Source organism: Ipomoea nil, unplaced genomic scaffold, assembly GCF_001879475.1.
Source record: "Ipomoea nil cultivar Tokyo-kokei standard unplaced genomic scaffold, Asagao_1.1 scaffold1074, whole genome shotgun sequence".
Taxonomy (NCBI): domain Eukaryota; kingdom Viridiplantae; phylum Streptophyta; class Magnoliopsida; order Solanales; family Convolvulaceae; genus Ipomoea; species Ipomoea nil.
In genome coordinates, this window is record NW_017617502.1 from 1911476 (window position 1) to 1927818 (window position 16343).

Below are 16343 nucleotides of genomic sequence, written 5' to 3' on the forward strand. Positions count from 1 at the left end.
GGCGACAACAAGTCCTCCAATGGTCCTCTATTAAAAAATGGGAGAGCAGTCTAAGGGAGGAACAAGGCTCTTCAAGAAGTTTCGATCTTTGAAGCGCTTGTATACAGAGACAACGACAATTTCGCCTAACTTTGAAGAAAATGTTACATGAAAATGATGGCATGGACTAGTTTCACGATGACATATATGTGGAATCGGACATTGAAGGTGGCAAAGGAGAGCCAGAGGATGTTACATGAAGATGATGGCATGAAGAGATTTAGAGATCACCTAGTTTCTCATTCGAGAACTTCTAACACTAATGGATATTGTCTCATTTCATTTCTCTATTAACGAAATTTAATTGTAATTATTTACAAATCAATGATTCATAATATAATATTAAATTTAGTTTCAGAATATAAAATTTACATATTTAGAAACAATAATACTAAAGTTCTATTAAACAAAAAAAATTTATTATAAAATACTAAAAAAAAGTAAATAAAAAAAAATTAGTTTTACCAATAAATAGTAAGCATGTCATTTAAAATAAGATACTCTAAGTAGTATATTTTTCATTTAGAAGAAAGAGAGTTGAGAGATGAGACTATCTAAAATTGAGGGAAATATAATAGCTATATATACAATTAACAAGTAGTTAGTGTTTAAAAAAAAAACAAGTAGTTAGTGATAAAGAGAAATGAGATTTGAGAAAAGATATAGAGCAACTAATTGAGAGGCCTATTTGAAATATTTTTTACTCATTCTACATTTTCAATATATTTATTCTCTATATTATTACAAACACATACACTACAAAAAGATTTAAATTATTTCGGTGTAATGATAAAAGGCTCAAACAAGTAGTAAAAAGTGGGCTTGAAACACAAAAGTGGACAGTCAGTGATGGTGGATCAAAGCAACGAAGAGTGGAAATGGAAGATCGAAGCAATAGATCGGCGGCGGTGGAAGATCAAAGAAGCAGAGAATCTGTGATGAAAGATCGATATAGTAGAGAATCGGCAATAGATATTTGAAGCAATGGAGAGTCGACGGTAGAAAATTGAAGCAATGGAGAGTCGATGGTGGACGATGGAAGCAACATTGAGTCTTTGATGGAAGATCAACACAACAAAGACTCGACGATTGAAAATCAAAGCGACAGAGAGTTGCCGATGGAAAATCGGTGGGACGGAGAGTTGCTGATGGAAAATCTGAGTGACGAAGAGTCTCTGAGGGAAAATCAGAGCGACAGAGAGTTACCAATGGAAAATGAAAGTAGTGATGAGTCGGTGATGGAAGATCATTGATTTGACGATGGAGTTTGAAGCAAATAAACGTCCAGCGGTGGGCTGACGAGACGTTCTCGTTGAGGAGAGAGCGATAGACAAGTAAGGTATGAAATTCAGGAAATGGCTTAAAATGAAAAGTGAGATACCTAAATAGGTAGAGACCTAGGGTTTTGGGTGATAGTGAAGATATGGGTCACACAAACAATAGTCCAATTTGGAGAACATTCTTTTATTGGTGTTGTAGATTAGGCAAATTTTAGTGTGGATTATGGTACATATAGTGATGTGTTGACTATAAAAAAGTACATTAATAATATATTAAAAGTATATTATTTGTGTACTGAATGTATAATATACAAAATAATATACTTTTTCTAAATACAAGATACATTTTTAATATACTAAAAGTACATTATTTGTATATTGAATGTATATTATTTGATAGTATATAAAATAATGTACTTTATGTACACTAATAATATACTTTTTATTTATGATTTACACAATAATGATTGATATGTCGTTAGCACAAAAATTAATTTCACGATTTAAGGAGTCAAAGTGGAAGCCCAAATGTTTAATGCAATGAAATTATCCAAATCCATAACTTTCAGATAACATTGATACATTTAGTAATTTGAGCATATCTCCATCATATGTAGGGATTTCAATTGGTCCAGCTTTATTGGTTTTAAGCCAACCCTATTAGTAGGGGTGTTAGCGAACAGAGCTTTTGGTAAATTACTCGTGTTCGTGTTCGTTTATGTTTTGTTTATTAAGGTAAACGAACATAAATGAACAAAATTTAAAGCTCGGTTCATAAACAAACAAAGTGTGAACAATTGTAGGCTCGTTTGTTAAGAGCTCGTGACCAAGCTCGTTTGTGTTCGTTTAATAATGTTCATAAACAAGTTCGTTTAGTGTTCGTTTAATAATGTTCAGACAGACAGACAGACACACACACACATATTAGATGCTACAATTGGACTTATTCAGTTATTTGTATTAGTTTTGTAGTTGTGTTGTTTGTTTAATTTGGTTATTGTCCGTGAACGTAGATTTTTTCTGATTCACGAACGAATTGTGATCGTGAACATGTGCAGGTGTTTGGTTATTAAGTGTTCACGAACGTTAACGAACACTACCGAACACTTAACAAACGAACACGGACAATATTTTCAAAAATCTTAACAAACGAACACGAACACTCCAAAATTCTTAACAAACATAGACACACAACCTCCGTTCGTTTATGCTTGGTTCGTTAACATCCCTACCTGTTAAGCTATTGAGTTCATTTTTATTTGGTTAACATTTTTGGCATTTTAACTCTAAAGTGACGCTCCCATATGGGAGGCCATGAGATCGAGCCTCAGTTGATGCACTATTGGCTCTTTGTGCTTCAACAGGTTAGGAAAGTATGTATGAACAAATGCTACAATGTAATAGAGTTAGTAGTACTAAAAAAAAAAAAATCTAAACCATAGGTTATTGGGCATATCATATGGACTCAATTAAAATTTCTGACATTTTAACTTTTAATTTTAATAAATTAACAAATTAACAATAATAAATAAAAAAAATACATCATTTAATCAATCCAAACCTTTATTTTTAAATTGCAACTAAAAAGATTTAATATATTTACAATTATAATATAAGAAATATAATAATTTTTTTGTTACTTATTTTTATAAAAATAATTTATTTTTTAATAAATTTGTTAATATATTTATTAAAAGAGTTAATTCCATTTTTAGTCATAGATTTATAGATGACAGTTTACTTTTTAGTCTTTTTTTATGAGAACATTCATTTTTGGTCATACTGTTATTGTGACATGATTATTTTTTATATTTTATCAATAAAATAATTTAAATATTCTTAAATACAAGGACATCTCTGTTTTCAATTATGGAGTTTGTTTAAAAAAATAAACGTAAACGATATAACGGGTCAACTTATACTTTGTATAAACAAGATAAGAATGTCTTTATATTTAACGACATTTCAATGATTCTGATAATGAATGACTAAAAATGATCATATCACAATAATATAAAGACTAAAAGATGATATTATAATAAAAAATAACTAACAATTTTCCGACACCTATAAATATAGGATATTTAAAAAGCCCTAATTCACAATCATTCATACTCAAGCTTCACTCTTCAGGAATTCAAATTTTCTACTCCCAATTATCTAAACTGCGAAAGGTAATTTCACCAATTACATTTCTTTCTCATTAGGGGGTTTTCCTGATTTCGAATTCACAACAGGTCCCAAGTGTCTGTCTACACTGCAAAATTTAATTTCATCAATTACATTTCTTTCTCATTGCCTCATTGGGGGGTTTGCCTGATTTCGAATTCACAATAAGTCCCAAGTCTCTGTGAATATAGGAGTAATTGTGACTGTAATTCTAATTTTGCAGGGAAGAGACTATGAAAGTCAAGATTATACGTATCCTTCTTGTCATATGCATTTTGAATAATTTGGCTGCTATTTATGATCTACTGGAACTATATTGATGCTTTTCGTTGTCCCAAATTTTCTTGATTGACTCAAAAAGTAATATTAAAAAAATTCCCGAATTCTTCAAACTCAAATCAATTTGGCTATTTGTAATTTTCTAGTTTAGGCTTTGGCCGCCATTTCAATGCATCGATGTTCTGTATGAATTTCTTGAACTCATGAAGTCTTAATGGGTGTTTGGTAAATAGCTGTTAGCTGGTAATTGTTAGCTGATTGTGTTAGTGTGTTTGACTAGTTGATAACATTAGCTGATTGTAGAAAAGTGTTTGATAAATTAGCAGTTAGCTGATAGCTTATTACATGCAAAATGACTTTCTCAATCGAAAAAACTACTTTGAGCAGCTTTTTAAATTTTAGCATTTTAGAGTAATAAGTTGTTACACCTAATTAATCAAACACTCATATAGATTGTTTAACCAAGTGAAACAGCTAATAGTGGTTAAATAAGCCAAAATTGATTGATAAGTTAACTATGTTACCAATCAAGGCCTTAACCTTTTATTATTAGTTTCTGACTTGACCACTAGCGAAGTTTGATTTGGACATGCATACAATTATACAAACTGTGTTTCATTTTTATTCTTCTTGTTGTTTTTTGTTTGTATGGCTGGACTAATTTTCAGTATGCCAGAAATACTTGAGATGGCCTATCAATTCTGTCATTGATTATCCAGCTTAACTTTCTGTGTGTAATACTGTAATCAGTTTTCACTTGACCAATTCTTTCGCGGGTTGCACTGTGCGCGGCTACGAACAGAGTATTTCCTTTGTCTCAGCTTGATACTACTCAACTTTCTAATATTTAAATTGTGGGGGATCTTAATACTCTCTTATTTTATGGTTTTTGTCAATAAAAACTACAGGTGGCATGCTGTTGCTTCGTGGACATGGGATGCACAGGATGAGACTTGTGGAATTTGTAGGATGGCCTTTGATGGCTGTTGTCCTGACTGTAAACTCCCTGGGGATGATTGCCCTTTAAGTAAGCCTTAGAGCCTGTTCTATTTGACACTTTTTCTTCACTTTTCAAGTTTCTGCATCATATGCATATGGGTGTTCTTTTAAGGATGTTTTGTTCTATATGTGCTTGTTTCTTAAGGATGTTTTGTCTGTGTAACTCTGAGTCTGCTATTATTGTCGTGTACTTGTGTGCACATTTGGATTATATGGTCATGTGGCAGTGTAAATGTGTAATACACTAATACTTATTGTTATGCCTTTAATGAGTCCACCATAATTGTTAAGCGTTGTTACTCTTTTTACACCTACCATTGTATTGCCATTAATTTTCTAATTCTATTAGGATTCCAAGCGGTTACTCTTTAGATCTACCATTATATTGCCCTTAAGTAAGTTTTCTTTGCAGTTTATCACAATACTGTCTAGTTCAGACTTCTAATTCTTGTGGGATTAATAGTGACATCCTTTTCCCCTGCACCTTGCGAACTTTTTCAATAAATATGTTTGTGATACGTTTCAGATATTCCTAAATTAGCAAGGATTTGCTTAATGCTTTTGGTGTATAAAGTTTCCAAGATAGTTGCTGAAGATGAGTGATCTAGCTTTTCTATACAATTTGAAGCTCATAGCCTTTATTGACAAGTGGTAGTCATTATATTTTGGGGGTTTTACCAACACTCTCTTGGTTTAAACTTTCAATTCAAATCTCTCCTGGCAACTGTATGACACTTGGTCCACTAAGTGATTAGTAATAATTAATAAAGAATGACAGTGGTTAATAAAGAGTGACAGTGGCATCTCAATTAATGTGTTTTTTGAAAGATCACCTTCAGTGCTTATGTTACAAGTAGTGTTTCAAAAATCGTGCCTAGGCGGTCGGCCTCCTAGGCGCTCTAGGTGCCCGACTAGGCGTTCTAGGCGCCCGCCTAGACGCTCTAGGCACCCTAGGCGGTCCCCAGGCGCCTAGAGGGCGCCTAGCGATTTTTTCAACATTGGTTACAAGGATGGAATGACAAAATGTTAATCTTATAGTTTGTATGGGTAGCCTACTTTTGATACTTCTCCCAAATACTGTCTACTGAACCAGTGAGCTAAGCCCGTGCGGGCGCTTATTTATGATACTTAAGTGGTTTAAATGTTGTTTTGCAGTTTGGGGTGCTTGCAACCATGCATTTCATCTTCACTGTATCTTGAAGTGGGTGAATTCACAGACTTCTCAGGCACACTGCCCCATGTGCCGCAGGGAATGGCAATTCAAAGGGTGAAAAACTGTAATGTGTTCTTAACTTCTGGCAAGTTTCTGTAGTGGAGAACTTGAATCTAGGAATTTCAGTGCTTGCCATTTTAAATTTTTTTTTTTTTTTTGGATTTAAAGACCATTACTTTTTGCTAAAAAAGAGCAGAGTGTAAAAGCCTTGCCCTTCTTATTTTACACTCTTTTGTATGTTGTATATGAAAGTTAATAATGTATGCTTAATGGTCTAACTACATTTTACAGGTTTGGAAGCATTGCCCCCATTCAACTAAAAGCACCTCAGAATTAAACATTTTTTCCATCTCTAGTTTGGTCCTGAGTTGTTTCCTTCTTTGCCTAATGTTGTATCAAACATTGTATTAGTTAGGATGGCTTTATGTTGTTTTCTTTCAGATATTCTATAAAGTTGGACAAATTATGTGCTTTAATGGCCAAAAATCTTGGTTATGGTGAATGATACTAGAAATGTAAGCATGTTTTTAGGGCTTAAAATGTTGATGATGCTGAGAAAGAAAATTGTGGGAATATGTGGGAAATTATTATGTGGACTCTCAAGTTCTACTCCTAAATTTTATTCTCGCTCTCAAATTTTTTATGTAGACATTTTTTTTGAGACCCACATGATGAAAATGTCTTATCATTGTCTGTCATGTCAGGGAGTAGAATTTGGAAATACATATAGTAGACAAATGTAGGAAGGAGTTTGGAGTTTGTATAACAAAAAGGAATTCATAAAAAATTTATATTCAGAAAGCATGTTTACCATTTTGCAATGCATAAAAATTTCATATGATACACATACATTATGAAAGTTTTTGAAAGAACTTTTTATATCATATGATACATATATACATTATCAAAGTTTTTGAAAGAAACTTATTATAATATAAAGAATACGTATTAATAAAAATTAATGAAAGTTTGTAAAGGCGTATTCAATTATGAAAGTCCTTAAATTACATAAAACTTTAAAAGAATGATATAAAAAAGAATTAATTTCACTTTTGGTCCCACGACTTTTGATGTTTTATCACTTTTGGTGCACAACTTTAAATTTTTTTAATTTTGGTGCCTAACTTTGTTATTTTTATCAATTTTGGTCCTTCCAGCCAAATTGACGGTAAAATATTTCTGGATTTTATATTTTAGGGGCAAAATCGTCATCCCATGGAAAGATCTTCAATATTTAAACAAAAGAAAAACCATATTAAGAGGAAAAAAAGAGTTTGCCAATGGTCGAAAATATAAATCCCATAGATTTGTCTGGTTTCTGCCCGTCTTCCACATTATTCTCATCATCAAACACATATAGATATGATTTTACAGGATGATTTTGTTTAGATATTGAAGATGTTGCCTTGGGATGATGATTTTACGCCTAACAATATAAAATCCAGCAACATTTCGCTGTCAAATTCGCCAAAAGGACCAAAATTGATAAAAATAACAAAGTTAGGCACCAAAATTAAAAAAATTTAAAGTTGTGCACCAAAAGTGATAGAACATCAAAAGTCGTGGGACCAAAAGTGAAATTAATTCTATAAAATACCTGCTTGATATGGGAACATAGCTAGGAATGATATTTTGAAAAATTATATTTTTAACGATTTGTTTTACAAATTACAATTTTGTTTATACAAAAAAAAGTAAAAATTAATATATTTAAGTGATCATTGATCAATTAGTGTCATTCTTATGAATCTAAATTTTTTGTATGAACATATAGTATATTTTTATGTACATAGATTCATGGTAGAACTATAGTCCATGATATAATTTTCCTTAATGAACACAAAAGGCTCATGGTCAAACACATTTTGGGTACGACTAGCAAAAGGCCCAATATCATTTAGAAATGAGAAGTTTTTTATTTAAAGAAATTACTACAACGCGCCATCAATTATATAGTGTAATGACATCTTTATTATCAATCTAAATGGGTGGTCACAGAATTGAAACCTGGTGATGAGGGCTTTAAATTTTTTAAATTGAAAATGATTGAGAAAGTATAAGGAGGGAATTAAATTTAGAAGTTGATTTAGGATAGCAAGCAAGTTGGTTTAAAGAAAAAGTAATACTTTTGAATGGAAAAGGAATATTTCTTTTATTTGCAAAATGTAATACTATTTTTTTGGGACATTATAATACTTTTTAGCAAAAAAGAAAAGTTTTAAATCAACTATAATATCTAATCTAACAAATATAATCTAACAAATATAATCAAAGTCAATTTTTGTTAAACGGACAGAGAAAGACCCGGACCACCTCGTGGTTTACACTAAAAAAAAAAGTCAATTTTGTTAAGTCTTAGGTGGAATAAAAAATGTGTTGGTAGTATAGATTGCATTGATCAATTATACTCTTGTGCTTTCTTCATTGTACCTCTTACATCTATCCTTTTATCTTTTGAAAATTGCTCAATCTCTTAACAATATGTTATTTAATTTAATGAATGGTTGTCAATTTAATGGTTTTTTTCCCCTTTTACTTGTACCGGCCTATTGATCCATCTATGTGATTATTAAACATAAATCCTTATAAGTTCTTGTCATAGCTATTATGCATAATTTTTTGAAAACAAAAATGTTCAATGAATAAAGATAATTAATTTTATGTAGTACAAGATACTGTGGTCTATATAAAAAATATCACTTCAATTATGGATAAAATTCAACATATTTTTGAAAATTCATATAAGATAATAATGTCCCTTATTATTAAAGTTGTATCCTATAATTCCATTTATAATTTAACATTTATTTTGACCATATTTTTTTGCTATTTTTTCATTGGTAAATTTTATTCATGCATTAAGCGTATTTATAACTAGTTTTTAGTAAAAAAATGTAATACTTTTCAAGGATAAAGTAATAATTTTCAAGAAAAATGTAATACTTTTTAGTGAAAAATGTGATATTATTTTAAAACAAATACGGAGTAATACTTTTTTAAAGAAAAAAATAATATTTTAAAATAAAAGTACAACATTTTCAATCAACTACTAATACATGTAAGTGAAAATTCAATACTTTTCAATAAGAAACTAATATTTGTTAAGGAAAAAGATTTTTTGTAGTGATAACATAATAATTTCTAAGTAGCATAAAATAGTTTTAAAGAAAAATGTAATATTTCAGAGTTTTTTCTAGTGAAAATATAATATTTTTTAATAAAAGAATAATATACCTTTTAGTAAAAATATGTAATTCTTTTCAAGGAAAAAGTAATACATTTTAATGGAAATGTAATATTTTAAGTGAATATGTAATGTTTTTTTAACAAAAAAAAACTTATAATTTTCAAAGAGCAGTAATATTTTTTAACGAAAATACAATACTTTAACGAAAAGATTGATTAAAAATGATGGATACTGCCGAGTACGATACCAGTCAGAGTATAAGTTGGCGGTCAAGGTTTGATCACGCTACCCAAACGATAGGAAGAATCCAGTAGCTTGCGGCCTCGTGCCGAGCTGAATGACTCGTTCGAAAGGCCCATCTAGATGACTTAGCGAAGGCAATCGGCTACACTCGACTGGGTGCCGTACTCAGGGGCGGTTAGTGGCCGTAAAACCAACAAAAAGATTATTTTCAATTCAAACAAAGAATTTTATGTTGATTTAAATCAAAGATATAGAGGAAAGAATACCATCATGACTGCCAGTTTACACCAAATCCAGACTAAATAAAAATAGAAACAATTATGTACACAGTATTCCTACCATTCAATTTGAATAACATAACCCTACCACTGAAAGAGAAAAAAAAAATGCAATCAAACACAATTCTTACCATATTTCCAAACACTACACAACATGATTGATAATCACAATTCAGTAAATAATTAATTCAAGTATTTTTTTTCCCTTTTAATTTTCTGCATAATGACCTAAATAAATAATCGGATCATCAAATGAAAGCCAAGCCGTTTTCATCGTCACCAAACCGCATATCCTCAATGCTGGAATGAACTCCCCCGTCTTGCATGCTTGGATGATCGTCGAAATTCATGTCGTCGAACAAGAACTCGTAATCGTTAGACGAGGGAGCTACGTTGTTGGTGTTGTGGCGCGACGATTGCGGAAATCCTCGTTGGTCTGCCGGCGCGGCGAAGAAGTTAGCAGTGCTTGATGAGTTTTGGGTTTGGTTGGGTGGACTGTGAGAGTGGGAGTACGGCGGCGCCGCCGGACGGTAGGCGGAGGACGGCAAACAAACCTCCAAGCTGCCACTTGCCATGTCGTACATGATGTTGTTTTCGTTGTTGGTTTCAATTTTGGATTTGTGGAACACTCTGCATAGTACCCAGTCTTCCTGCATTCATAATTAGCCAACCAATAAGTCCCTAATCATAGCTCAGTGGTCGAAAGTCTAAGCGTAAGGGTGTATTGATTAGAGATTTAAGGCACTTCCTGAGCTTCATACTCAAAGTCAAGGATTGAACCTTTGGCCTTTGAGTAAGGATTGATGAATCATTTCCACGCAACCACTTTGCTAAAAGCTATATATAGCTCACATTGAAGGCCCAACTTTATTTATTTATATACTACCAACACATTTTTAAAAGACAGGACGCTGGACTTAGGCAAATTATTGTGTGGACCATGGTCCACACATTGTTATGTGTCACCATAACAAAAAGTACATTTTTAATATATTAAATGTACATTAATTTTATACTTAATGTACATTATACAATATAATGTACACCCAGAACAAAAATAATGTACATCCCCTGAATATAATGTACATTAGTTTTGTACTGAATATACATTATTTTTATATTGAATGTACATTATTTTACAGTAGACAAAATATGGTCCACACAATAATAATTGTTGGACTTAGCCCTTTTCAGCCTCCGCCCAACAATCTCCTAGCTACAAATTACTGGACTTGGCCTTTCACCAGCCTCTTCCCAACAATCTCCTAGCCACCAATTGCTCAATTGCCCAAGTGCTAGACTTGGCCTTTCACCAGCCTCTTCCCAACAATTTCCTAGCGAATAATTGCACTTACCTTTCACTAGTCTCCGCCCAACAATCCCCTAACCACCAATTGCTCGATTTGGCTTTTCACCCGTCTCCGCCCAACAATTTCCTAACCACCAATTGCTCGATTTAGCCTTTCACCGTCTCCGCCCAACAATCTCCTAACCACCCATTGCTCGATTTGGCCTTTCACCAGTCTCCGCCCAACAATCCCCTAACCATCAATTGCTCGACTTGGCCTTTCACCAGTCTCCACCCAACAATTCCCTAAGACCCTAACCACCAATTGCATGCTCAACTTGACCTTTTACCCGCTTCCACCCAACAACCATTTATCTCTCATCACAGAACCCAAAGACATTAGCATGAGGGGCTTTTAAGTTTGGGGAACGGTTCAAACTTATAATAATTAGCGAACCATTAACTTAATTAGAAAAGAAAAAAGGGAAAAGGAAAAAGAAAAGAGAATATATATATACCTTGGGGGGAATATGAGGATTTTCGAGGCGAAATTCATGCATGATCCAGCCAGTTTTGATGCCATTTGGGGCTCTATTCTTGTAAAACACTAAAGTTTTCCTCATCCCTACAATTGCTCGAGTTGTGGGATCAATCACCGTCCGATCTTTGCCGGTGGCTTTCCAGTAGCCGGAAGTGGTGGCTCTGTTGGTACGAAAACCCGTCGCATATTTCCGATCACGGAAGCTGAAGAAGTACCACTCGCTCGAATTCAGCTTTGCCACCTCTTTATTTATTAAAACATTAATATGTTAGACTTCAATATAATTTGCCAGTCATCTGGGTATATACTTAATTGTACAAACTTAATTCCTTAATTATATGTCTATTCTCTTTTAACTCATAAGTTATGGGTAAAGTGGCGAATTTAATCAGAATCAAATCTTGTCACTTTATTAAATGACATATTAACACTTCAACCATAACTTAAGAGTTAAAAAATGATTACACATATCATTCAAGAACTAAATTTGTACCACATATAATTGGTGAACTAAGAATGTAATTTTTCTTAAAAGAAAAAAAAAAAAACAGATTTCAAATATTAGCAAGAACTTTAATTTAAGATTCCAAGAGAACACACTCAGAATAAATTAAAAATAAAATATAAACTTATTATCATTGTCATAATAACTAACGAACAAATTAAATGACCAATAATGTTACAGCAATGCATATATTAGGGCTCTAAATCTATAAATATTCTCTATACTAAATCGAACACATAACATAATATAAAGAGTTCACTAATTTATTCATAGATATATACTGCATCTATTTTTTTTTTGGACGACGATGAAAAACTTCAATCATTATTTGAAGGCGTGCGTTGAGTAAATTTTACCTGGTAAATCTATCTGTCAAAAGACTACAATGAGGAAAACCAGTCTAAGTTGCCTAGAAACCTGATCGAGTAAAATTAAGAGGGTCAATAGACTGTTATTGTTAATAGTCAAACTTATAACTTTCTAATTACCAAGTTAACAATCCGACTAACTAGAGTTGCTCCTACTATATTTACATTTTACCGATTAATCATTGATTTTGAAAGTGACCATCTCTTTCCTTCCTTTCTTTTTATCAAATCAACGTGAGTTACATGATAAAAAAAAAAAAAAACTATATACTTATTTAGGGATGGGAAAATATGATAAGTATTTTGGTTATTATTATTGTTGTGCCAACACATTGACAGTGTTTGTGTAGGACATGTAATCAAGAATTTGATGTGAGTAGAGGACTGGACAGGAGAGAGGAGAGAGGTGTGAATAAAGAGAAGAAAATGTTTGGAAGAGACATATATATATATATATATATATATATATATATATATATATATATATATATATAATCAGCAACCTTAGCTTATTAGGCATTCTCAATGTCTTGTACGAGAATCCTCCCAACAAAATTATTAGGAAATGACGCAGAAAGCTTGGTCGTTTAGGTAGTGGTCAGATCAGTACAGAGAAGAATCTCTACATACACTCACATGTTTCCTTTACACCAAAGCTTATTTATTCTACTGCTGTATGTATGTTAAGATTATATATTATTAATTAACAGACAAAATTCACAACCTAAGCTTTTATTTTAGAGCTCTACTTTTTTATATGAGTCCCAATACAAGTGTTTACATCAAGATTTTATAAAAGTAAAAGTTGAGAGTAGAAAATGAGAATACATGTAGTATTTTATTTTATTTTATTTTCGACCTGTTTGGTAACATTATTAGAGCCAATTTTAGCTTATTTGACCACTATTAGCTGTTTGACTTTGTAATAACTTATTACTCTAAAACGCTAAAATTCAAAAAGCTACTCAAAGTAGTTTTTTCGATAAGCTTTTAGGAAAGTTATTTTGCATTTAATCAGCTATCAGTTAACGTCTAATTTACTAAACATTTTTCTACAATCACCTAATCTTATTAACTAGTTAAACCCACTAACCCAATCAACTAACAACTATCATCAAACAATTATTTACCAAACACTCCATTTATTTTATTTAACCTTAGCTTTTTAAAATTAATGCTCATCTCATCTCATCTGATCTGATAATAATGAATAAGTGAGATGGTGGGCAGGCAGTCCATTTCCATCAACTTCACTTCATGCCCTACGTGTCCTCTCCTCACCTATGCTGCCTGTGCTATACGTACATACTAATCCAATTCATTTAATTTAAATAATATACCTATACATATATACTATCATCCAAATCCCACCATTTAATTTACTCCTTTTTCAGTTAATGAGATTTTACTCAAATCATTTAATTGGTATTAATAAATAAATTTTATATATTTAAAAATTATATTATAAACAAAATATCGAAATTTGAGAGTTATAAATTATTATTATTATTTTTTTTAAGAAATTAAACAAAGAAAGAAGGATTAAGTTGACCTAAGAATATTAAGAAAGGCGGGTTAATGTATTTAGAGGAAATATTTTATTAATTTCCGTTCTCTCTTAGGTATGGGAATTGATCCAAGAGAAATTGAACTCGTGTTATTCCTAAAATTATCTCCACAAAAAAATTTATTTGTCACTTGAGCTACCCCTTTAGATTTTCGATCATATATAATTTAACACTCTTTAATTTCATCTTTTCCTATGAGAATAATGATTTTGTCTTAATGTATGAGAATAATTGTGCATTTGTTCCTACAGAGAAAAGGAGACTTTGAATGTGATTTTTTTTTTTTTTGGGTGAGAATTTCCTTAATTATTGATTTTGGTCTAATATATAAGATATTCTTGGACTGGTGCTATCTTAAAGGATTTGTACATAACGTTTCATGATTGTTAACCATTTTTGAATTACGATATGAGTTCTCATGTTCAGTGAAAGTTGGCTATTAAAAGAATTTTAAGAGAAATACTTGGTTTTCAAAAAAAAAAAAAAAATTAGAGAAATACTTAATTTGTAAGTGAATTAATTAGGAAATTAAAACAGCACTAACAAAAGGGGAATATGAAGAAATAATTTAAAATTATTTTTTTGTCATTAATCAATTCTCTCAAGTAAATGCTTTATTTAATAATATTAATAAATGTAATTACCTAGTAATTCATTTGGTATATAAACTAAGGATACTTTTTAATAATAAATAATCTAAAATGAAAAAAAAAATATTTATATGAATTTGTACATTGTTATACCATAATCCAACAAGCTTGAACAAAAACGAGTCATGCTAGATTCTCTTCAACATTTCTATTGTAATATTCACCCCTAATATATAACTTTTAAAAAAAAAAAATGTGGTGAGTCAGCTAATTCACATCACAAGTAATTAATAAATATGAAAATGTTTAGAGTTTAGGCCCTGTTTGGTAAATAGTTAATTTATCTGTTAATTTTAATTTATTTTATCACTATTAGCTGTTTGACTTGATTAAACAAGTGTTTAATTAATTAGTTTTTTGTAACAACTTATTGCTCCAAAATGTTAAAATTTGAAAAGCTACTCAAAATAGCTTTTTCGATCAACTTTTTAGAGAAAGTTATTTTGCATGTAATTAGCTATCAACTAACAATTAATTACCAATCACTTTTTTACTAATATAATCAGCTAACAACTATTTACCAAACCTTATGATATAAATATTTAGGAGAAGAGAGAAGCATTTATTTTCAAAAGAAAATAACCATAGGTAAACATAGTTATGAATCACACTTTATAAAAATAAAAATCAAAATGAATATAAAGAAAATGCTAACTATTTTTTTTTATATAAAAATTTTAAAACATGACAGATTAGTAAAATATATTAAATTTTTAATATTTATTTATATATGTACAAAAGTTTTTTTTTTTTTTTTTTTTTTTTGAATTTCCTTATCACAGAAACTTTTCTATAAATGGCTATATCTAAAGAAGTATGAAAGAGAAAATATTTCCCAAAACATATTTTCATTTTCTTACTTTATTTTCTAAATTCCAATTCTGTGAAATTATACCAAATTCTACATCTGGAAGTAAATCCATTGAACCTCAATCAATTAATGTGTACAAACATCCTTTTCTTTCAAGTCACGTACTGCACTAGCCTCTCTAGCAAGATTCTCCTCCAACTTTCTCCCTAGCTTTAAGCCCATATTTTTCTTTTATCCATAAAATTATTAAATTAAATTTCAAATCAAACATCCTACGCTTCCTTCCATCGCTATCTTATTTATTTATTTATTTATTATTATTTCGAGTGACGAGAGAAATTGCTGTCACTATTAGATGATGTGTATGGAGTAAATTCTGCTTTATGACCTTAGCTAACAAAGGACCGAGGTAAACAAGTCTAGGTTTTTTAACACTAACCGGTTCAAACCGAGAAAACCAATAAATTATTTTAAGGGTAACATTTGTGTGACACAGTTTCACGGGTCTCAATCCGTGAAACGAGTCGGGTCTTTGATTAATGGGTCAGATTGTTGACCTTATTAATCAAAGATCCGACCTGTCTCACGGATAGAGACCCCACACCTCGACCCGACAGAATATTTGGGAGGAGATCGAAGAAGCTAAATAAGGGTATGGAGGATGACGTACGTACCAGGAAGCTGCCATGGCTCGCAGGTATGAAGGTCGACTTCGACAAGAGTGCCCTTAGAAACATTTTGGTTAGCAACTTTGTTGTAGAGATAATGGCAGATTAGCTCTTCATCACTAGGGTAAAACCTAAACCCAGGAGGCAGTGTGGCTCCGATGTCTCTTAACCCCATTTCGATTTTCTTTTTCTTTTTTCTGGGTTTTCTCAACAAGAAGGAAAGTTGCGACTCCCAACCAAAGTAGTTTTCATGAATT

The 16343-nt window shown here is 31.5% G+C and overlaps 2 protein-coding genes across 2 annotated transcripts; one reads left to right on the top strand and one right to left on the bottom strand.

The window, feature by feature from the left end:
- Window positions 1-1064: 1064 nt before the first annotated feature.
- LOC109182621 (RING-box protein 1B-like) lies at window positions 1065-6519 on the top strand. The gene is made up of 6 exons (XM_019332769.1): window positions 1065-1260; window positions 3494-3585; window positions 3712-3740; window positions 4676-4794; window positions 5922-6043; window positions 6271-6519. The coding sequence occupies exons 1-5, from the start codon at window positions 1065-1067 to the stop codon at window positions 6035-6037; spliced, it is 552 nt and encodes a 183-aa protein (XP_019188314.1). The 3' UTR covers window positions 6038-6043; window positions 6271-6519.
- A 3137-nt stretch (window positions 6520-9656) lies between these two features.
- Window positions 9657-16330, bottom strand: LOC109182717 (protein CUP-SHAPED COTYLEDON 3-like). Its single transcript, XM_019332880.1, has 3 exons — window positions 16093-16330; window positions 11494-11759; window positions 9657-10337 (listed from the first exon to the last, which is right to left on the bottom strand). Exons 1-3 carry the CDS (start codon window positions 16259-16261, stop codon window positions 9936-9938), a joined length of 837 nt encoding a protein of 278 aa, XP_019188425.1. The 5' UTR covers window positions 16262-16330; the 3' UTR covers window positions 9657-9935.
- Window positions 16331-16343: the final 13 nt, after the last annotated feature.